This window comes from Pagrus pagrus, assembly GCF_965226575.1.
Source record: "Pagrus pagrus genome assembly, chromosome: 11".
In the NCBI taxonomy this organism is placed as follows: Eukaryota; Metazoa; Chordata; class Actinopteri; order Spariformes; family Sparidae; genus Pagrus; species Pagrus pagrus.
The window spans coordinates 5563601-5587811 of NC_140195.1; the positions used below are offsets into that span (position 1 = coordinate 5563601).

Here is a 24211-nt window from a genome sequence, read left to right on the forward strand (position 1 = left end):
AGAGGTGCCAGTTAGACAGTCAACATGAACCCTAATGATTGGAAATAACAACACGCATCGTGAAATGCGTTTCACTGCAGAATACAAATTAAAATTGTTTTTTTTTAATGAAAGACAGTTTCTTCACCCTTTGGATTTATCTGATGCAGCTGCCTTTTATCTGCAGACTTCAAATGAAAGCTTAGAGTATGTTACCTGTTGTTACCTGACTTTAAGGTGGAAAGCGGAAGCTTGTATGCAAATCAAATAAAGATTAAAAACCTGTTAGCCCTCAGACAGTTAAAATAAACAGTCCCTGGATACTAGCCTCTCGATTGTGCAGATTTGCAGTTTTTCCCTTAACATTAAACCATCGATTTCCTGAAAATTTATCAAGGACACATCAGACAAAGCTCTGCAGAGATCTTGTTTGTGTGCCTCGACTTCGACCCTCCATCTGTGCCAAACTTTTGTGATGCTGTGGCTCCCAAACAAACTGTGCATCTGTTGCCTGCAAAGACAATTGTGCTGAGTAAAGTGACAATACAGAGGCAGTGTGCCATTATAACCGCTTAAATCCCCCTCCTGTTAGCCACAGCTCAAAAATACATGGGAGATCCAGAGAGGTTGAGCAGCATGTCACGATATGGTTTGACTTTTGACTACTCGGGGCCCCTCCGTCAGATCAGGCAATACATTAGTTATTAAGTCAGTTGACATTGAATACTAGTGCTGTATGTTTTCAGCCAAACCTAAAGTTACATTTGTCAAACTATTTTATTCTTCATGCTTAAGTCCTTTTCTTTTGTAAAAGTGAAATGTGAACCGAGCTTACCGCTTGTTACTGCTGAACATCCACACTATCCAAAGGTTATACAATAAATAACATTTAAATGACTTTTAATACAAATAATACTGAATTGGTGTGAACATGCTATGCTATGGCTAACCAGCTCCTTTATTTCTATGTCGCCTAGCATCAGTTACTTCTAAATATGCTGAATTTTTATCACTTTATCCTCAGATTCAGTAAATATTGTGTACTTTACCATAATTTGCTTATTTTTAACGGACTCCGAGGGTGTTAGCACTAGCATTAGTTCACACCAGCTAAGCAAAAAAAAATCGACCGTTGTCAGTTAATATTGAGAAACTGCAAATATTTTATCAAATTTCCTTGTGTTTAAGGTGGAATTAAGACACATAGGTTATTTTCTGTGAATGTATTCACTCAATTTGACTATTTTAGCATGATAACTCACTTGGTACAACCGACAGCAAAGACGCCTGACTGTTTAACCGACCCACAAAGTTTTGGCTCTCACATTAGCTCAAACAAGCTAAACATCTGCTAGCAAAAAACAAAACAACCATTGTCAGTAAGAGTTAATACTGAGAAACTGAAGATTTGATTAAATTTCCCTTTGTTTAAGGTGGAATGAAGAAAGGTAGGTGTTTTTGGGTTTTTTTGATAACGTATTCACTCATTTTGACTATTTTTTAGCTAACAAGCTATAACTTGCTTGGCACAACCGACAGGAAAAACACCTGAATGTTTTTAACGACCCACAAACTTTTAGCCCTAGCATTAGCTCAAACTAGCTAAAATCTGCTAGCAAAAAACCCCAACCATTGTCTGTTAATATATATAATGAGAAATTGTGTGACTTGCTTGTGACAACCAATGGGACAGACAGCTGAATGTTTATTTTTAGCGCTAGCATTAGCACACACTAGCTAAAATCTGCTAGCAGCGGCACAGGTTCCTTTGAAGTTGTCGTCACTTTAGCCGACAAAATCAACGATTGTGATTAATGTGAGAAACTGCAAATACTTCTAGTTTTATCTCCCTTCATTTAAGCCGGAATGAAGAAAAGTGTGTGTTTTTATTTTTGTTTCAGCTAATCATTGTGACTTGCTTGGGACAGACACCTGAGCGCTCTTTGGACTAAATCAGCCGGAACCTGAACGCACCTCTGCCTGTGTGCTGCTGTGCTGTCTGTCTGCGTGTCTCTGGCGCCTCTAGCTGAAACACGGCGCCACTTGAGAGACAAACTGCACTCGGTCTTTGTGGATCCAGGTTGTCTGAATGAATGGAGGAGAGCCGATTGTTGCTCAGAGAGAGAGAGAGAGGGGGCGGCGAGACGAAGCGGCGGAACAATATGCGTTCAACTCCGGCTGCTCGGTGCGTAAAGTTTGATAGACCAAACTCCATTCACGAATCCGCTGATTTAAATCCCCGGGTGAAGGTTTTCCTTCTCTCTGCGTAAAACCCCCCCACTTCCACCGAGCTCCACCACCACCAGACGGGTTTTTTTCCCCTCTGGACGTCGAGAGGAGATTTTTCTTCCAGCCAGTAAGCAACAGGTTATTTACAGCTTAGCACGGTTGTCCCAAAACCCTGCAGCTTGCAGCAGCAGCAGCTCGGTGGGTAAACTTTTTTGTTTTTTTGTCGTAGGGATGCTTTTTGGCCACTCTTTTCCAGCAGTGCGTTCACCGTGATGTGAGTTTGCAGCTTTGTGCTGCTCGCCACCGATCAGATCCTACAAAGGCTCAGAGGAGGAGGACGGGGGGAAGAAGACGAGAATGCCATAGAGGAGAGGAGACTGCTGATTAAAACATCTCTGGGTGATTTAAGCTGTGAAAGCCTGCGAACGGACGGACCTGCTGAAGAAGCTGGTGGTGGTGCTGGTTGGTGGCAGGGGGGGTGGGGGGGACTTCTTCAAGAGGAGGACTGGAGGCATAGATGGTACCAAGCAAGTGGACCATGAATTCAGTTCTGCACAAATCGCCACCAAGGAGCTGGCTTGGCCTCAGATTACGACTCAGTAAGTAAAAATTCATGAAGTTAGTCACTGATCAGCCTTTTTTCAGAGTCATGCCTGCATCAGCAGCTGTTGGATCAAGTCAGCACCTTTAAAAAGAAGAATGAGTCACCTTGTGTGTTGTTCAGAGGACGCTCCTCCAGCAGATATCTTTGTTTCATGCTTTCCCTCCAGTCATCACAGTTAATGGCTGGTTTTGGCAAAAAAAAAAAAAAAAATGAGCTGAGTAATTATCCCAGCTGGAGGCAGAGAGAGAGGAGGACAGTACAGTCTGATCTGAAGCTCTTCCTCATGATGAAGGGCCGTCTGACAACCCAACATAAACTCAGATGATAGATACTACGTCTTGTAAATCTCTAACCAGCACTATTTATTGTATTGCTATCTCTGCTCCTCTTCTCTTTCCCAGCCCCATAAGTCAGATCAAAGTGGAAATGTTAATATTTGGGGGGGGCTGTAACTAACAATTAAGTAATTAATCTGCAATCGGAAAAATGTGAAAAATGCCCAGAGCGCCAAGAATGAGTTGACAAAAACAGGAGAGGAAGAAAAACAGATAAATAGTCGCATTTAACAAGTTGTAACGAGTGAATACGTCTCAGTTTTGCTTCTTAATTCTCAAAACCATGACCAATTATCCACTAATCGATTACTGGACTGATTGATTGATTGGTTTCTTTTATTTCCATGTCATGCACACACAGTGTCCAGCCCTCATGACACCAGATGTGCAGTTGCAGCGGTCAAAACATTAAATATTAAATGAAAATTACAGGTTATTTTGCAGCTCGGACGTAAACAAGATATTCTGCCTTTTCCCTCCCGAGCTTGACAAACCACTCAGGTTTATCATAAATCATCCAGCCCAAAAGAAATCAGCTTACATGGACATTTAAGTGAGAAGTTTCTGTTCTGATTGTCCCTCGTTTCAGCTCTCAGGCCTCACAGGTGTGATGTATGTAGCGCTTGGCAGTTCATGGGTTCGTACTGTAAGCACGGAGTTAAAGTTTAGCAGCCTTAATTGGTTGAGTCTGGATACCTTCAGTGTTCCAGGCCACCAGAGTCTTAAGCCTGTCTTAAACACACTGGTCTAATCTGGGACCAGATGTCTCGTCTGGTCTCTGTCCACCAACCGAAAAAACAAAAAACAAGAGCGAGAAAAATCCTCAGCTGATGCTCGTTTTGATGATCCGTCAGGATGTAAAAGTGTCAACCGTCATAAAAGAAGTCGTTCGTCGAAAAGGCTTCATTACGCATGTGATCCTTTCAGTAGCTCTCGATCAAACCACGAGATCTTAATCAGAAGATTGAGTTTGGTTGTGAACTTGTAGAAGGAGTTCTGGTTCGTGTAGATGAGGCTCATTTTGTTACAGTACTTTCAGAAAATGGTGTCGGTACGAGGTCCGTTAATCGCATCGCGTGACCTTCATCAGCTGATGGGAGTTTCCTCAGAAAGGTGATGAAAAAAATGGAAATTTGAACATCTCCTAATTAGCTGACAGCTGGGCACACTCCCATCTGCCCCTGGAGGTCATGTGATACGACCGAGAGCTCCACAACAGCCACTAAATGGACCTGATGGTGAGAGGGAACATCTGAAGTGTTGAGTCTTCCTGCTGCGAGGCTCGATCCTGAGTAGACCGGTATAATCTGGGTGCATATGCAGTGATGTGTGTGTCTGTGTGTGTGTGTGTTAGTGATTTCTGCCTGGCTCGTGGCTTGTTGCAGTTCAAACTTCCTTCTTCAGACTCTCTTTCCATTGTTATGTTTTTTTTTCCCGGCAGTAATTTCCTTTCTCTTTTCCACTCTTTGCACTTCTGCCTTTTCCTGATGCTGCTCCGAGGTCACAGTTTGCTGTTTCATGTCTTTCTCTCTCTCGTGTCCAGCTTCATGTGCCATGTTGCAACTCATCTTACTTGTTTTATGAAGGATATGTACTGCGTTTGTACTGTTTCATGGCTAGTGGTGATTTTGATTGAGACTGGAAGTTTTGCCTTCAGCGTGCACCACAGTAAATACTGGTCAGCCTCGCAACGCAGCTTGTTTCTTCTCTGGTTGAATGACGATATGTGTTACAAATTATAACGGAAAACAAACCGAGCACTGATGCAGTGACTCTCTGATCCTCTTCCTTAGTGTCTGACAAAAAATTCATTTCCTTCCCTGCATCACATACATTCTGTACTGCACTTCCTGTACATGAGTTTCCCTACAGCAGGGATGACATATAGGTCATATAACACATTTGTCCGTTGGGCTTCGAAATGACTTTACAAGACCAGACGTCACAGAATTTTTCTCAACCAACAGTTAAACTTAAAGATATAATATCTAAGAATCCTTCAGTGAAATGTCTACAAACGAGCAGACCTCTCTCTTTACATTTTGTTGAGTTGTGTACTTTACATTATCGCAAACATAAGCTCCACTCCTGTCGGTAAATGGCTTCGGATCAGAGCCAGAATCCAGCGTGACCTCCAAGAAGGTCTGGCTCTTCCTCCAGAGCTGGCTGGTTCTGAGCAACTACAGCGGCTATATTGTAGGTTTATGCAACAAAGACATAAAGTAGAAAAGTATAAAGCTAGAGCTATTAGCTTAGCTTAGCTTAGCTTAGCTTGGGTTAGCAGAAAACAAAAGGAAGGATTCCAGGAAGTGACTGCGTTAACTTCAATGTTTTATGTACATATTAACAACATATTTGAGCTTTGGACAGACCCAAGCTAGCTGCACCCAGTGTTTATGCTATGCTAAGCTAAATGACTCCTGGATCTAGCTTCATACGCAACATACAGAGATAATACTGGTATCAATCTTCTCGTATAACCCTCAGCAACAAAGCAAAGTAATTGCTCAATGTCGAAATATTTCTTGAGGCTCCATGAGCGCACGTGAACAACACAATACACAGGTACAACAGGTGTTTTGGTCTTCTACACTTCGGTCGAGTATCAGTGTCGTTGTTTTCAGTCACAAATGAAGTCATGAACGTGCTCGTAGCTGGAGGCATCTGTCGTATCTTTAACGGCCGTCCCTTTCTCCTACAAAGGACTCCCAGATCTGCTGCTCTTAACTCTTTAGCTCTTATTACCCTCCGTTCTCAGCGCGTTGTATAGCTGTTATTCTCATTTTTTGTGGGACGTTGCTTCACTACAGAAGACGTTGTTTCTCGGTTCAAATTTCAGATGATGCACTGTTGTCCTAACCCTGAGGGGTCTTCTTCTTCTTCTTCTGTCATCATCCTCTGCATCATCAGACAGAAAAACAATCTGTCGGGCTCTGTTTGCATTTTCATTTAATTTGGTTTGCAGAATCTTTTTAATCTAACGCAGGCTCGTGTGTTTGTTCATCGCTCAGTGTTTGTCTTTACATTTGATATGATCGACAACAAACCCCACATCGTCTGTCTGTCTGTCACCCTTCAGGCTCTGTGTTGAGAATAGACCAACAGTGAGCTGCTCCGTCTTCATACTGTGCAGCAGATAATTAGAGGGGCTATGTTAAGGTCACACACACACAAACACACACACACACCTTCTTAAGAAACGTAACGGCAAATGTTTATCTCCGAACGTGTCCCTCCACATTTTTAACCTCCACCCTTTTGCCAAATGACTGTTTATGCGTATTGCTGCCTTCCACATGACAATAACTGTACTTTTGGGGAATAAGTGTTTTTGATTCCTGTTGACTCTGTTATTGGCTTCTCAACGGCAGCCCCCACTACAATTTTAACCAGATTGTTTCAATTATGGGATTATTCATATCAACAAGTTGAAGAGTGGCTGTTTGTCCTATGTGAACTGCTGGTTTAAGGATGGACAGGTAAATTACACGACAGGCTCATAGTAATTCACCCGGTGGGGACGGTCCTGCTACACGCTCTTCTTTCAGCAACGTGGTCGATATATCAGGGTTTATGTTTCCATCGGAAGAATATATTACAATACATCTGTTGATAATATGGTTAAAATCTGTTTAGGGTACCCTGTCCCTTCTTGGATATAGCTTGAAAACTTGATTGATGTGGCTGAAATATCTCAACAGCTATTAATGTATCGGCAACAAATTTGGCTTCAGATATTTATGTCCAATCCTGTACTCCCTCAGGATAAACTGTGGGGATCCTTTAAGTTTTTACCGCCATCATATGGTCAGAAGTATAATTTGACTTAAATATTACATGCTAAACTAATGAAAACCCTGTTAGCCTGTACTTAACTTTGTGTTTAATGCAAATGTTAGCATGCGTGTGTCTGCCTCATGGCTGTAGACTCTTTTAGTATTGTTAGCAGGAAGATGTGGGTTATGCAGATGAATAAATGACCAGGCACAGGCTGTATCTATTAGGGACAGACTCATTATTGGGGCACATATTCAGCATTTTGGGTTTTTTGGTTATTTTAAAATGTGCTGCTTTGGCTCTGATGCAGCAGTCTTTCTCCATCTGTGGTTTCACTTAATGTCTGATTGGTCACAATTCACAAGTAAATAACCTTTAAACACTGAATAATCTAAATCTGCAAAGTAACTAGTAACTAAAGTCATCAAATTGGTTGATATGATGGATGTATACAGTAGCAGAAAATGGAAATATTCAAGTAAAGTACTGGTAAAGTCCATTCAAGTACGTTACTTGAGTTGATTTTATAACATTGTTGGTCATTGACAGTAAGATTTTCACTTGTGTTGCAAATGTATATCGGTCTCAAATATCGGTTATCTGTCTTCTTCGTTGATAATAATCGGTATTGGTCTGGAAAAAAACAATCATATCAGTCGATCCCTCTACTCATTACTCTGCTTCTGAGATAGATAAACATTCAGGCTGGAAGAAGTTTATAAGTGTCTTAAACAGATCTAAATCTTTTGCATCTTTTCTTCCTTTCACAGGATTCACACCGAGTGAAAGTCTCAAACTTCTCCTACTCTTAAGTTGTGCCGGCGAAGGGTTAACCTCGGCCCGTTTGATGGGCCACCTTACTAAATATAACCCAAAACCTCCTCCATATGGGCACGCACAAGCCTTCAACTGCACTCCCTCTGTCAACACTCTGCCTCGCACACTTTTTTTTTGCTTCCCTGCAGCGCACACACTCCAAAGCGGCTCATTTACAGTCTTGTCGTACAGCCGCTCACACACTCATTTCTCAACACACCATTAATACTTTAGTGAGTGTGATCCTACTTAGAAGTTAGTTCATTCACGCTCGGCACACGAGCCGTTTCTGTCTCACGCTACAACAAATTGGAGGTAGTTGAGTCGACATTAGTTCTTGTTAATGAGCCCCAGAGTGAATTAAATACGTTTGTAACAAAGAACTCAAATGTTTTAGTCGTATTTAATGGCAAAGATATGACATATTTATATAGTAGTATGGCATTTTAAGAAATACTTCTTGCCAAGAGTTAGATGAGAAGATTAATACCTCTGTCACGTGTGTCCCTTTAAATATGAAGCTGCAGCCAGAGTTAGAGTTATTAGCTTAGCTTAGCATAAAGACTAGAAGCAGAGGGAAACACCTGGCCTGGCTTTGTCTAAAGGTGACGGATGAGTGATGGTTTAAAAATTGAACGTGTGCCTTTGTCGGACTATTCTTTTAATGTGCAGGCAGATGACATCAAAGCTCTTTCAGTAAAATAATTATGCTAACAACACACCGAGCCGCTCCTTACATCCATTATAACAACTGGCAGTGAAGGGGTTTGAGAGATGAGGGCGTTCAGGAGGCGGGGCAGGTCTAATTAAAAGATTGAGTTGCATCATGAGTGTTTTTTACACCAAAATTAGTGAGTATATCCAGATTTTTTAAACACGGGTAAACCGTAGGAAAGGCGATTGACTCCTTTCCCATTGCCATTGTCCTTTCTGGAGCTGATGATGAAAGTAGCTAAGAAGTGAGTCACCTCACTTCTTTCTTATCTGTGTTTAAAGTTGCACATGTGCAGCAACAATCAGGCAGCTGGCAAGGATCAGGTACTGACATGGAGGCCAATGACAATGTAGTGGCTCTATCTTTTACTTCAGGCTCTCTTTCAAACTAAACTTCAACTGTATCATGTTGAAGCGCTGCTTGAACAGAGATAGATGGGGAAGTATTAGCAAAGCCAGTGTCTGTAAATACAATACACGTTATAGCATCAAAAGGGGCAACAATTAGTGCGTCCACCCGGGTGTTGTGTTTTCACCCCAGCCGATCAGACCTGGTTTAAAAACAAAAGTCAGATGCTAGTGGGGTTTTTTGTCCAGTTTCAGTGCGAAACTAAATTGCTGGAGTACTTTTTAAATCGTTCTAACCTGACGGACTAGATTCACCTACATCCCGGTCGTGGTCATTAGACTTTAGCTTAATCGGATGACTGGATCTGGATCATGTGTACCGGCACACAGCTGCCAGAGCCTCTCGCTGTGGAAAGAATACGTGTCGGTGTTATCATTCAGTCCATTCCTGAATTAATGTAATACGATTTAGTTTCATAACCAAAATATTTTCTGTGTGAGGTCAGATCAAAATACCTTTGTATGTCAGTTCGAGTGCCAAAGTGGAGGCAGGTACTTTCTGGCCTTGCGGCGGCTAAAAAAAGCATCTTTTTTATTAAAAGGTGATCTGACGGATGACGATGAAAGCGAGGCTGTCTAATACCTCCTCTGCTTCGCTCTTTGTTTCCGCAGTAGGTGGAAATTGGCCCTTGTATTTGTAGGCCAGTTCTCATGCTGCACGACTGCTCTCTTCATTAAAAGGGAAGCCGCGTGCTCAAAGCTGCTTCAGATTATTACCATATGTCTGCAAAGCCCAGAGCTGAGCAGCAAACCGGCTCCCATCCTACCCTCTAATTTCTTATCCCAAAATTGGACATGTGGGTCGTTGTGTGTGACAACGTCCCTCCCTTCCCCCGGCCGGTGCAGTACATTCTCACAGTATTTCTTCTCCCATTTTAGATGCATAATAGCAGTGCATCAGCCCTTTAAGCGACACTGGGGAAAATATTATGCCTTGAGTTGAGATATCTAACTCCGTGTTGTTTTAACCCTAGAGCTGTTTTTCAAAGATATTAAGAGAAGTGGAGCGCATTGTCTCGGATAAGCATCTTATAATCAAACCCCTCTCGGTCATATTTTTTTCATCTCCCAAGAGGCCAATGTGTGCATTGTACCTCCACAGAAATAACTGAGCACAGTCACCACAGAGCTGGTGCATTCATAAAAAAGGAATAAATCTTTGAGGAGACATAAAGGGCGCGGGCACTGATGAATGCAGAAAAATGTCAGCCTTTTACAATTTGCGCAAAACATAAAGAAAGTCCACTCTGGATGTGGGAGGAGGTTTAAAAGAGATCTTTGTGTCACCCGGTCCAGAAGCCATTGGCCCAGATTGCCTGTCCCAGCATGCAACGCACCTCTGCATGAATACAACACTTGTCTGATGGAGTGGGCAGAAAAGCCCCCCTATCGCCAGGAGATCCTACACAGTGCTTTAACATGAGCAGCTTGCCTCACGCACAAGTTTTGTACAGTTTGAAAAACTTTGCCATGGATGAAGTCGGGGCTCAGGGAAGGCGGCGGCAGCAGAGGACATTTCACTTGCTGCTGGAGATGAGTTTGCGACATCTTTTTAGCAGTTGGGCGTCTGTAATTTAGTCAGGAATAGCTCTGTTAAATGGATTAGAAGAGGGCAGCATTTGGTGCTTGTCAGCAGCACTTGTGGGGTGGCTTTTAGTGGATGATTAGTGGAGAACTGAAAAATCAACTGAAAGAGGCATTGAAATTAAGGTTGAGAGAAATGTGCTAGTCTTTTTGCTTCGTGTGAGCGACGTGTGTTCAGTTATATTACCTGTCACTAATTTAAAACCTGGATGGCAGAGGTAGAGCTCATTCCAGATTTAGGATCAATAACATGGCCCCCTGCCTGGAGATGTAATGGATTGTACTTGAGGAAAGTCTGTTTGCTCACTTGGACCGGCCTCGAAGCAGAATCAGACTTGGACAGAAGGTTCAAAGTAAAGTGTTTTGAGGCTTAGCTGGATGAGGTAATTGTGCAGGTGCTGGCAGTTGGCAGGAGTTTAGAGTTGAGTTGGGCTGGCATGGTTTAAATTAAAAAAGATGGTTGACGAGAAGGTTGAATTGTTGATTGTCTGCAGAAGTTCGGGGCATTGTTTTTTGGGTGGGTCAGGGGCTGCTTACAGTTAGCTTTCATTTGAACTAGCATTAGCTGATTAAAGAAGTTATAATGTTCACGTACTGGAAGAAGCGTGGAGCGTATGAGCTGGAGGCACTGCCGCCCTCTCTCTCACAAATGGGAATAGAGCGCTACTCCTGGTCCTCATCCCTGGACGTCATCCATGATCTGTGTGGTAAGCACCTGAGTAAGTGGTGTGTGTGTGTGTGTGTGTGTGTGTGTGTGTGTGTGTGTGTGTGTGTGTGTGTGTGTGTGTGTGTGTGTGTGTGTGTGTGTGTGTGTGTGTGTGTGTGTGCATGAGTGTGAGGCCGGGCGGTGGTTTGGTTCTGATTTGTTTATCCATTTTATTTTGGATTATTTGCTCCAATGCCAACAGTTAGGTCAGTTTGGGGAGTGAACAGATTTAAAAAAATAATTATTTTTTTTATCACAAGTAGGATACTTTTATGACCTCCGCCAACACCGCCAAGGTTGTTTGTTTGTTTGTTGGTTGGCTGGATGTCAGCAAGGTAACACGAAAACTGCTGAACAGATTGCCACAAAACTTGGATGAAGGATGGCTCTCGGCCCAGAATAGACCCGATTAACTTTTGATGTGGATCCGTATAAAGGGACGGATCTGGGAATTTTTTTGTCACTTTGACTGTTGGGCCTTGGCGGAGGTATGCACTCTACTGAGTGCCATTCTAGTTGACTCAGAATGTTGTACACATACCCACTAACCTACCTCCATCACCAATGTGCTTCCTGCAAAAATTTCCACATTTATATTTTCATTATATGCAGTTATTTTACCTCGTTTGTAAACATCACTGACAAAATACCTGTAGAGTTAATCACATTCCCACCTGCCTCACCTGTACTCAATGTTAAGTGCTAATTAGCAAATGCTAACATGTAAACTTGCTAAACTCAAATGATGAACATGGCAAACATAACATGCTAAACATCAGGATGTTAGCATGCTGACCACTGTGCAGTCCAACAGAGCAGCCAGCTCAGCTGTAGACTCTACATGGTTTTCATGGTTGAGAGGAACCAGCAACATATAAACTTGGTTCAGTTTAACCTTCTTGTCACGTTTGAAATCTCTTTATTTATAACATTACAACAATATTCAGCATAATAAAAGAAGAAGTAGGAACCCTGTGTGTGGTTCAGACCTCCTCGACTAACTCTCATCCTCATTCATCCAACATGACGGGTGTTTCAGCGCGACGCTTAACATTGATCAGACGTGACTTGACATCGTTACATGCAACTTTTCTTCAAGCGGATGATTAACTGGTTCACTTGCACATTTGAGCTCAGGATTTAGGCACCATCATGGAAAGGTTTTTTTTTTTTTTTCCATTGCTCTGTTCCTCCGTGGAAAGCACTCAGTGACCTGGCATAAAGACAACCTCACATGAGAGAGAAGAGAGGGAAAGAGCGGATGAGACCGGCTCCACCGATGAAATATTTACCAGTGAAGAAGTGCATAGCTGAACTGAAATGCTTCCCTGTCTCCTCTCAGTGCTTTTTTGACGTGGCACAGGGGCACTTGCTTTCCGCTGTGCCGCCCGATTTATGCCATTAGTGAAGGGGAAGTGATAACACAGGGCTGGGGAGGAATGTTCTTCATCCTCTCCTCCCTGCCAGCCAGACTCTTGGAAATCCGGCTACTTTCTGGTCAGCTTAAGGACGCTGCCTGCTGAGGCAGACCTGCTTGGCAGAGATCGAAAAGAGGAATGCCACAGAGGGAACAGTGAAGCTTTGATCCTTACCTTTTCACCAGCTCTGTAATTAAGCCCCAACTTCTACTGAAAACATTTCCCAACACTGTCAGAGCTTCTCAGCTTAAAGATGCCTTTTATTTTCTCCAAAATAGAACAGAATCCGACACAAAAACTCAGTTTTGCTTCATAATTAGAGCCACAACTGCGTTCCCGGACTTGGAAACGCCATCAGACTTCAGTGCTTGAAGTGAAATTGAAAAGTGAGATTTGTAGTTGTTTCCTTGTGAAACTTTGACAAGGCTAGACACATACGGACCTGAAGTAGCTGATCTGTTGTCTGCCTTTTTAAAACTCAGTCTTCATTTGACAGTTAGATATGTGTGTCAACATGCTTTAAACTGCAACAAAATACAGAAAATGTTTGGGTCGCTTTCAAGCTGAAGCGTTTTATCAGTCAGTGCTAAACATTTCCTGGTTCCAGGTTCATAAATGAGAGGTTTTACTCCTTTTCTTCGTCATTTTTGGGAATAATTCTTCTTCTTCTTCTTGGGAACACTTCAAAACAACAGTATCTTGTGTGAATAATGGGCTCAGAGTTAGCGACACGCCACAGGTGCTGTTCCTCAGCGCTTTTTACATGTGATCACATTCTAACAATTGAGGTGTGAGAGGTCGTGTTCTCACATCATGTTTTCCTTGAAATTTCTTAAGAAAAGACACTTGTACAAACCGCTAAATCTTGCAGACACTTGTTCAGTGAAAGGAATAACCGGACGCCGCAGCCATTACTCACACAAGGTATCCTGAGGCGAGGAATGAGGCGTGGATGGATAATTTATAGATTAGTGAAGAGCAATTGTCAGATTATTCAATAATTATAACTATTGTTTGTTGAAATTAAGGGTTGTTTCACTCGCAGTTCAAACAAAAGTATTTTTATTAGGATAAGTATGAATATAAGAAGATTTTTGAGTAGATTTAGCACATCAGGTAGGTCAGATGACACATTAAACATCAATGACACACTGTATTAACATTTAATAATGAAAAAGAAAGGCTTTAGCAATAGATTTTACTACCATTAGGGTTCATGAACAACTACAAGTCTGCACATGGACTGACGACTGTAGGTGGACTCGGCGCGTTTGAGTGACTGCACCAGGAAAAAACTTTCGATGTGAACAAAATTAGGTTGTTTTGCGAGTCCTAATTTGGGTTTCTGTCGAATATCAGATCGTGGCTTTATCCCAGCTCTTACTTCCCGCCGTACACACACTGCATTCACCAGGCAGGTCCAAAATATCCCGAGTGTACGAGCACACGCTGGAATTCCTCAGGTCATAGTCAGCCACGAGTTCCAGTAACAGCAGAACATGCTCCTGTTTTACTTGGAGTTTAGCACCAATAAAGCCCATAAAAAGAATAGTCTGACACGAAAAGGCCACGCTGTTATATAACAGTCAGCTCGTACTCGACCAATTACTGTACTTTTCTGACATAAATGCCCTGAAAAATTCAAGAAATGCAGTAATCCCCCTCATGACCCTTCTTAAATATGGTGACAGGGTATTGAGTTTTCGACTAATGCTCTACCTTGATGTCGTACAGTCATGTAGTCCCCCTCGTGTGCGTGGTGAGACTTGAGAAAGCTCTTGTTTTGTAAACTGCTCTTTGCCATTAGATGATTCCCAAATGAGTCAGCAGAGTAAACGGGTTATTTTTTGGTTTTCTTCGTCTTGTAAGTTGAAAATTGTCGACGGCTCCTCCGCCCCGCTCTGGAACAGTTTACACTTGTTGTTTGGTGGTTTTCAGTTTTATACGTGGGGACCTCGGGTTCGCTCAGATGTGGTTGCGGAGGGAGAAAGATGTAGGGAGGGGGTAGGAGAGTGTGTGATGCACATGTGTGTGATTTAACCGCTATGGGGGTAAAACAACATTAAGCAGGAGGGCTGCGTCCTGCCCCCGCTGCCACTGAACCCTCAGCATTGGAAACAGCTGCAACCTGCTCGTGTTTTAACGGCTGCTCGCCAGGCCCAGACTCATTCACCTGTAAGAGGGGGTTTCAGGTGTAAAGGTTTGGGCTATAGGAATACACTAAGGCAAATGTTGTGCTCTGTAATTAAGACTTTCCTCAGTTTATCACGAGTGATTTAGCAGAAAAAAATCATATCTTCATATCTGCATTGACCTGATCCTTGTAAAATCTATTTTTTCCTCCCTTGCTCAGGCCTGTTGATCTGCCCATCTATTGATCTGACCCTTCTGATAGGTCAAACATCCCCACCTCTCTTCCCCGCAGGGCTTCCTTACCTCCATGTCATCTCATTCCACATTTATGATTTGTGTGCTCTCACTTTCCCGTCCCTCTGCTCCCCCTGCATGTGCTGATATGGCTATCGCTCTGCCAGGTTCACCCAGTCCGTATGCCGTCCCGCCTGCCTGCCACCTGTGTTCGTCTCTCAGGAGCCTTCTCATGACCGCCTCCTGCCAAGGAGTTGCATGTCACATTACATGCAGGGTGACGGGGTTCGTAAAAACATGATGTGAAAATGAGGAGTGCAGTCAAAAGAATAATCTCACCCCGTCTTTATGTGCCATGATGCGATCTCACCAAATAGAAGGCAGAGAGAGGCATTCTTAACATTCCTCATAAAAACGTGTGCGAGACTCGCAGCTAAACGTGTACTTGGCTCGGCCTCTCCCGGCCTCAACGTGGAGTACTGGTGGGGCTCTGAGGGAGGCGGTGGTGCAAGAGGAGATGAGTACAGCTAGTGAACATGGCGAAGACTTGGTGGAACCTTTAGTTTGATATTGGTTTGCATCGTAAAAGATTTCTTCGGCTGGGTGTCGTTAAAAAACTTTTAATACACAAACATTGACTTCAATAACAGATCCTGAACAACACTTTTCGATACCAATTTTATGAAACCCGTTTTAATCAACGATCACATGACACATACAGGCGGTGAGCCCCATCTGTGGGCGTAACCTAGTGTTATTCTTTTGCCCCGAGACAGCCAATCACCAACGCTATTGGTGCATGCTTATTGGCTCACTGCTGCTGATGAGAGTAACTCCATAAGTATTGAATTTTGGTGTCAAATGAGAAGACATTTTTCAATATTCTATAGTATCGAGGCAATTCTTTTGGTGCCATAAAAGTATTGAAGTTCGATACCCAGCACTACTACGATCTGCCACCCCTTCATTGCTTCTGCTACACCTGTCAAGCTTTCCAGTATACAATGATAACAGTAGCAAATGTACTTGAAATAGTACTAAGTAAAGAGTATTCAAAACAATGGATCCTTGGCTTTGGACAACAGCAGGCCTCTTATGTCGGCAACAGTTGATTTTGTCGGCTGACATCACAGCTGTAGCCGGCTAGAGTTTTGATAAGTGCTCAATTATTGTACGAGTAAGTGATTTTATACCGGAGTTATTTATTATAGGGTTGCGCACTTGGATAACTAATGCTTCAGACAAACAATCTGTATATTTCATAATGTACTGACGTGTTTATTGTGCTCTGTTTTTTCTGTCAAAGCTACTACAAATGTACCCAGACACTGAATGCTTGAGGGCTGCGACTAATGGCTGTATTCATTATTAATTAGTCGCTCAGTTATTTTAATCACTTAATTAATAATTAATTTCCCCAGAGCATGATGTGAGTTCTTTAAATAGCTTGTTTTCCCTTACAAGCAGTTCAAAGCTTAAAGGTATTCAAGTTACAATGATACAAAACAGAGAGAAACACAAATCATCACATTTTAGAGGCTGGAAGCGACACATTTCTGGTGCTTAGTGTTGTTGGTGATTCACCTTGTGATCAGTCGACTAATTGTTTCAGCACTACAGTGCTTTGACGATCCCTTGTAGCTCGCACGCAAGTAAAGAAAGTGACACTTACTAGAAAATTCAAGAACCCTGACTAATATCCACTTTAAAACTTAGTTGCATGATGGCCAAAAACTGAGGAAGTGGAGTTTGACAAGTTGAAATACTTGGAGTACATCTTGCATGTTCAAGTGTGCATCATCTCCAACTCGCCCCCCCACTGCTGTGGCTTATTTATGGGTGCCTAATGGGTCTTTGCCCCAGGCAGTGTCTCTCTGTGGTGAACAAGCCAGCGGAGAGCTGCGTAGATGGGATGCTCCACTGTCTCTTTAGTGTGCAAGCTCATTGTCTGCTGTCACGTGTGTTCGTGTATAGTGTGTGCTTGTGTTTGCTTTTGGCTTAATCAGCACTGCTGAGTTCAGGAATTCCAGTTCATCAGAGAGAGAAAAGCGGGAGAGTCAGCAAGATATGAGCAAGTAGGACGGAAGATGGAGCTCAGCAGATAATACAGCGATGTTATGATACAACAGGATGGACAGGTAGTTAAACAAGGGCAGAGAGTTTAAGGGGCGAAGGAGAGGCTTGAGCTTAGACCAGCGGGAGACAGAGTGGATTTGAGGTAATTGGGTTGTTTGTGTGATCACTTTTTTTAAAATCAAGTTGAATAAAGGTCGCCAGGCCCGTTCATTTGCGGTGCCTCCAATGCACCTTGTGCATGACAAGCCAACGGACGCCCCCATCTGGATTAGTTCTGACTTATCACTACAGATCAAATGCTCATTTATTTTTCACATTTCTGTAGTTTCAGTCAGGTTGTGCTCTGATAACTGGTTTCATTTCCAAGTTGGTGGTTCCAAGTATGCAGATTTGTGTATTGGCACCAAACCTTGTAGTCATTGCAGTCATTTAGCTAAATAGCAAATGTAATCTATCTGATACAACTTAAGTTTTAGTTCTTTGAATCTCAGTCTTGAATCTTCAGTCATTATCTAATCACACCAATGCCAATTGAAAGTAGGGTGAAGTTTTGTAGTCTACAAAAAACTCTGGAGCTTCAGAGTTAAACGGCGTTTCTGCATCCCCCCCCATAAACAACTGAAGTAGATGGGGACTTGTTTTAAAACGTTCAAAAAAGAATAAACTGAGTAAAAAAACATAAAATGGTTCCGCACTGATCGTCCCGTAAAGCCGAAATCTCTACTGTAGCTGCTAAGCTAAAAATTTTTGAGAATTTGAAGTCAAATTGTGATCTTGTGGCTTCAGGAAACTCAAGTGAAGGAGCTGTACGGAGCCTTTTTGTTTCAACCTGCAATTACTGATTTTGCGGCTACTTGGGGGCCGCGGAAACGAGCTGTAGAAACAGTGACGTTATCACCTTTTAACTGAATATGGCTGACTTCTTAGCAAACACTTGTTTATCTACAAGTCCAGCTGATACAGAGCAACATTAGCCTTTTTTCTTTCTTTCCACCTGATGAATGTAGTTCATGTGTGAAGTTCCACTTGTGGTAAAGAAAGTTCTGCCTCTTTGGGAAACACTCCATAAAAGCTGGAGGCTCCCTCTGCAGCCTGCTGCTTGTAAACCCTGAGGGAGCCATTAGCTTGAGGCCCCGCTTGGCAGAGGCCACAGTCGGAGCTGAGAGCGCGTCTCGGCCTGCTCCCAGCACAGCAGAGACGCAGCACAGACTTTTTTTTCTCTCTTTTCCCGGGAAGTGGTTGAAGTTTGACAAAGTACACTCTGCCTCGGAGGAATTGTTGAAAGGTGTTCAAATGGACTTTTTAGCGACGCTAGTGGCGTGGCGCTAGGGATGGCGATGCTGGTCGGTCTGCCACTTTGGTCCAGACTGAATAACTCAACAACTGTCTGTTGGATTGGCATGAAATTTGGTACAGACATTCATGGTCCACTGAGGATGAATCCTACTGACTATAGTGATTTCCTGACTTTTCTTCAAGCAACACCAGCAGGTCAAAGTCAAATTAATCTGACGGATTAGCACAAAACTTTGTACAGACATTCATGGTCCCCAGAGGGTAAATCCTCCTGACTTTGCCTTTAATGCCACCAGGAACATGACATTTTTGGCTCTGAGTGAATGTCTTCAAGATGAATTGTAATGTCTTCTCCTTTAACTTTACATTCAGCGCCATCATCAGGTCAAAATAGTCAAATACTCATGAGGAATAACGGAAAAGTAATGACTTTCCCATCAGCCTCCGCTGTTTAGTAGTGCTTTTTATAGTACTAAGATGGTGAAAAGGTTAACTTTACACCTGCTAAACATCAGCATATTAGCATGTTGAGGTTAGCATTTAGCTCAAAGCACCACTGTGCCTAAGTGCAGTCTCACAGAGCAGCTCGCATAGTTGTAGCCTTGTTTCTACTCCCATTGAACAAATTCATTGCAGGCAGGTTGACCCTTCCCTTCCCAGTGGGGAAGCCATGGGCTCCATGGTATGCACCAATTACAGTGTTTTTCCCTCTTCCCCAAAAGCACCCTTGACCTGCGAGTGTAGCTGTAGCCAAGTGGATGACTCAAGGTGACTTGTTTCCATACACCAGCTCAGACAAGAGCCTCGGCTGCTTTACAATATCTTTCATGACGTCAAATTGTTTGAAGTTGGTCTTAAATTTCAGCCATCAATTGCCGTCATTTTCTAGCAGCAGCCTGTCTCTATTATTAATTATTCTGTAATGATACTGCATGTGCAGCTCAGCCAAATAGGGAGACGTGACATGGCAACGAACAGGTTATCTGATCTCGCTGGAAAGGTTTTTACTACAAAGTCCCGTCATGCCCAGAAACTGGAGACTTTTTGGAACTAGCATCTTTACCGTCCGTCCCAACCCTCCCTCCCTCCAGCTCTCTCTGCTCTTCATCCCAGCTCTTACCTCTTCCTTCCTGCACGTGTATTCTCTGTTTTTCTCATTAGGCACGCAGATAAATATTGTTGCGCTCAGGCTCTGTGTTATGATATCTTTATCGTGTGTGTACATGTAGAAGATGTAGACCTAAACACTGCCTTTTATCATACCCTCGATGCAGCGTTGGCTAACTAGTCAAGTAGATTTTAGAGGTTTATTTGACAATGGTGATTTGTTACTGTGGAGTGGAGTACACGATGAGTGCACTTTGGTACAAAAACCAGAATGAGGCTGCCTCTCATTTGCTCCATTTTCTTTTCGTCTCTTTGGTCGTTTTTCATTTCTCTCTGATCTCCTCCCAGCGACACACCCCACCCTCTTCCCTCTGTTTACCTTTCCTCCGAGAAATCTCTTTAACCAGAGTTGTCTTTTTTCACTTTATGACATGGCCTCCCGGTCCTGTGTGATGGTGTGAGAGTGTTTCTTGTGCTCATAGTCACTCTCCCTCCCTCTCTTTCACTCCGTTCTTATATAAACACATGCAGTGACTTCAGTCTTCGTGTCTGCAGTTTGTTTTTACAGCTTTACCAAGAAAGGTGTGTTAATGGATGTGTGGCTGGCTGGGTGGCTGGTTTGGTGTTTTTTATGTGATAAAGAGCAACGTCTAAATGACTTGTGTGTTCTGTTTCAGATGACAAGCCCGTCCAGGAGGAGGACTGGGTGGTGTGCCAGCACCCTGAGTGTCCTGAGCGCCGGAGGGCTTCGAAGGTAAGACCCTTAAATCTGCCAGGTCAACTCAAAGAAGGTCTGTGCCGGGACCGATTTCACTGACAAGTACGACAGTCAGCAGGCTTATCTTGAGAGTCTTCCCGTCCTGGACAATCTTCTTATCACCTGTCTTAACTAATATTTTTTTACTCAAAGTCTCAGTTAAAGCAATACTTTGACATAATGACATATTCAAGAGACAAAAACCTCTGGGGGCCTTCAGAAGGAGAGGTCTGGGTGGTTGAATGGGTTAAGAAAATGTCAAACTTTGCCACGCGTCACTGCTTTTCGTTTCCTGTTTCATACCAAAATGCAACGTTGGTTTCCTTCAACGATGACCACAATTGTTCCCGAATCCTAACCAAGTGGTTATTATTGTCACCATGATGACAAACGACCTTAACCAAGTAGTTATTTTAACCCGAGCCGTGATCTCTCCTTAACCCTAACTAACCAAGCTTCAACCTTAAAATGCTTTTTTGCATCAGTGATTTGCAGTGGATGGTTTTCAGAGACATTGACAAATGATGACGTCCTGCGGATAGAGACATCAGATCAGGAAACACTTGACGTTTTTGGGAGCAATTACATACATGGTAGTAATTTGCAGAACCTTTTACATGGTCAGCATCTGAAACCCCTGAGCCACCAAAACACCTCAGAAAGTGCTTTTCTACTACCACTTAGACAGGAACTAAAAATGAAACGGCTTCAAAATGAATGTGCACACACCCTGGCGTAACTCATGTCGGTCCCCTTAAGCTTTTGGCTCCGTCGGATGTCCCCAGAGGTCATCGGATCTCTCGTGTGTTGCATTACCACACAGTGAAGGTGAATCAGCGAGTGGCAAAGCTGCTTTTCTTCTTTTAGGTGTTAAAAGGGGCGTGAGTGTCGGGGCTCTGTGTCTGGCCACTAGACTGTGAAATGAATTATTCCTTTGAAGCCACTGGTTTCTGAAAATGGGAGTCTGGCCAGAAGACCAAGGGAAACCGACATAGTGTCTGGTCTGTCTGTCTGTCTGTCCCTCGACTGTTTTGGTTCGTCAGCTCTCTCCTGCCGCAAGAGCCGAGCGTTAGACGGATTTTTCCCATTGAATCAAGATGTTGTCCTTTGCTGTCCTCTCTGCGGAAAGAGAGAGGACACGGTGAATTCAGTCAGCACGTGTCGAGAGAGAGGCGGTTAAATATAGTTTTTCTCCATGACAACCCAGAATAATAAAGTGGAGGAAGAAGAGAGCCAAAGAGCTTAACCGGAGCTATCCTCCTGCCTTTTCCCCTGCTCCTTACGTTATTGAGTCTTCCAGACCCACTTTCTCTGGCCCCCTCTCAAATAACAAGGACCCTCCATTTGTTTTTTGTAAAGATGATCTTGCAGAGTTGTTAATAACAAGGTAAAATGTGGGTTTAAGTTTCTAAGTATTTTAAGTAGCCTTTTGTGTTTGAAGGACCTGCTGTTGCACAAGGAGGAGGCAGTGCGGGACAAAACATGTCTGACGCCACCGGTCTCCTTGGTCAGGGTCAGGGTTGATGGTGTTATGTAAGGAGATTAAGGAAGGACTGGTTGCCCAGTGTGGACTGGGACAGATGGACAAAGAAGACTAGTGAAGACCATTAGCAAAACATCAGCGTAAACAATAATTTGACTGTATTTGTTCTTTGAAAGATTTCATTTGAGTTCATTGACGTTTTTTCTGATTGGGTGCAGCCAAATAAGCCGTAAACACAACATTAACATTAATATCGCTTTATGAAGCTACACATAGAGCAGAAAAAAGATCAGTATTATCGTTTGTTTGGAGTCGTGTCTCTACTAACTCCTGAGGGAAATATCTGGTTCTTTAGCTGCATCGTGTTCGACCGCGTTCACCAGCGAGTCACTAACTCTGCCTGTCTGTTTGCTGCCGGACAGGTAGGGTGCAGGTGGTTTATCAGAGCCTTTTTGCTGAATAAGCTGTCTATGTCTGCTAAAAACGCCGACAAGAGCCATAAGAATGTATCAAAATATTAAAGTTTTAAAGCTACCCCCCTTATGGTCATAGCGCTCTGTGAGTTTGTCATGACAAACATATTTATTTGTTCCTTGTCAGTATGAAACTATAAGCCAGCTTTAAACATCTTAGCGCTCTGATGACGACTTCTTTCCAATGTTGAACTTTAAACTCAGATGTCAGCAGCTCAGCTTGGAGTGTGTATTGGACACAGATGCACTCATATTTCAAGTGTTAACTATTTTGTATGTTAGTTATTAATTTAAGAGACATTAAAGAGTCTTTCTGTTGATTGGTGTCACAATAAATCTACTTTAATTTAATGTTGTCAAACAATAACAAAAAGCTTCCGGAGGGGATGAAAACTGTTCACAGGCGATGTGTTTTCTTTAGATTTCACTCTTTCCTACAATTTATTACACCGAGTTTCGCTGGCTGTGTAGTCACTGAGCAGTGTTGAATGAAAATATAACATTATTATCAGACAGATTATCAGATTATTGAGTCACGATGCATCAGTGTATTTTATTTTTAACACTTACTCTTCTTGGCTTGACCCCACGATGATATTTTCTGTTCTAGTAAAGACAGGATATCCTGAGATTTCACAATATTTCTGCTGATTTGTTTTATTACTTTAAGATGTGAAGTGAGAACAGTGAACGAATGAGTCACGATAGTTTGGGCATTTCAGCACGATGAAAAATGAGAACTCACTGTGCCGTGTTCTCGTTCCTGACGGTGTATTTCCCATTTAGCTCAACCTTAAGGCTGTTGCTCAATAGTTACACATGTATCGCCTGTACCGAGCTTTTAGCAGCAGGGGGCAATGTCATGACAAGCCTGCTTATCCTCCTCCAGAGCTCGCTCACTCACTCACTCACTCGCTCGCTCTGCATTTGTTTCACAAGTGAGAGGCACATTTCTACGAAGAATGGGAGCATAAATATATCCTTTGACTTTAGCCAAGTCCACCCACTAAACAGATTTAGATGCATCAAAGAAGGCATTTTTTGTAACCCAGAAAATGAAAAACATTAAACTTTTATATTTCATTTTAAGAGTTTAAGAGTAAAGCAACTACGAATAGGCTCTTTGATATGCCGGCTGCTTGGCAGCACGACACAGAGCAGACACAAACACAGACGGACACAGAGAGAGAATCTGAGGCCGGTCCTGCGCTGCATTTAAACCATTTTATTCCCAGACGGGCCTGCCTTTGGTCTCCTACCGCCATATATCAGCTCCCGACGGGGCTGCGTCTCTTCCAGTCTCGGCATGACTGGCCTGGAACTGAATGAGTTCACCTGCACCATAATTTACTGAAATCACACCAGGTGTCAGCCTCTGTACTTGCGCTGCCGTAGCTCAGCGCTGTCACCACATTACACAACAGCACTCAAAGGCTACTAGGAGGCTTTAAGATGGCCCGACACATGTGTTTCCAACGGGGCTTGCTGGTGCTTTTGAATACTTTGCTGTGGGTTTCTGCAAGCCAGTGGGATTTAAAATCAGTCTGCAGGTGTCTCACTGGCAGATGCGTTCAATCCAGAGTTAGTTCTTGGCTGAGGTGGTGGGATTCATTTCAGATTATGTTGGTTAGCGCTGGATGCTAGTCTGAGCTTGCTCCCTGGATCTAGACTCCAACATGGAAGGGCTTATTATCCCCGATCGCTTTGCTCCCCCCCCTCTCTCTCGTCTTTGTATCTATCCCTGTCTCCCTCATTTCCCTCCCTCCCTCCCTCCCTTTCTCACTCAGCTCTGACAAGACAGGACCAGACAAGACAACTGGTAAGGTGTGGGTCGCCTTGGCAATGGGCCCCTCCCAGCTCAAACAGCTGGAGGCACAGGGATAATGTGAAAAGCGAGTGGGTTCAGCTGAGACCGAAAGGATGAAGAAAAAGTTTCAGTCAGCTGGCTTTGAATTTTTGTCCTCAATCTCTGTCTCATTGTTTTACGCACAGTTTCGTTATGCGCATAGAAACTTAGAAAGGAAACGGCAGAAATAAAAATTAAAAAAAAGTTGAAACATTGCCAAAACTTTTTTATGGAAA

The 24211-nt window shown here is 43.0% G+C and overlaps 1 protein-coding gene across 2 annotated transcripts in view; it reads left to right on the plus strand.

Annotated features, from left to right (window-relative positions):
* Positions 1 to 2719: 2719 nt before the first annotated feature.
* Positions 2720 to 24211, plus strand: part of plekhg5b (pleckstrin homology domain containing, family G (with RhoGef domain) member 5b) — a gene marked incomplete at its 3' end in the record, with an annotated part of 71582 nt that continues 50090 nt past the window's right edge. For both annotated transcript variants that reach the window (XM_084367654.1, XM_084367655.1), the window contains exons 1-2: positions 2720 to 2807; positions 20094 to 20170. In XM_084367654.1, coding sequence (XP_084223780.1) covers positions 2726 to 2807; positions 20094 to 20170 — 159 coding nt within the window. In that variant the 5' untranslated portion in view covers positions 2720 to 2725. The remainder of the gene's footprint in view (positions 2808 to 20093; positions 20171 to 24211) is intronic.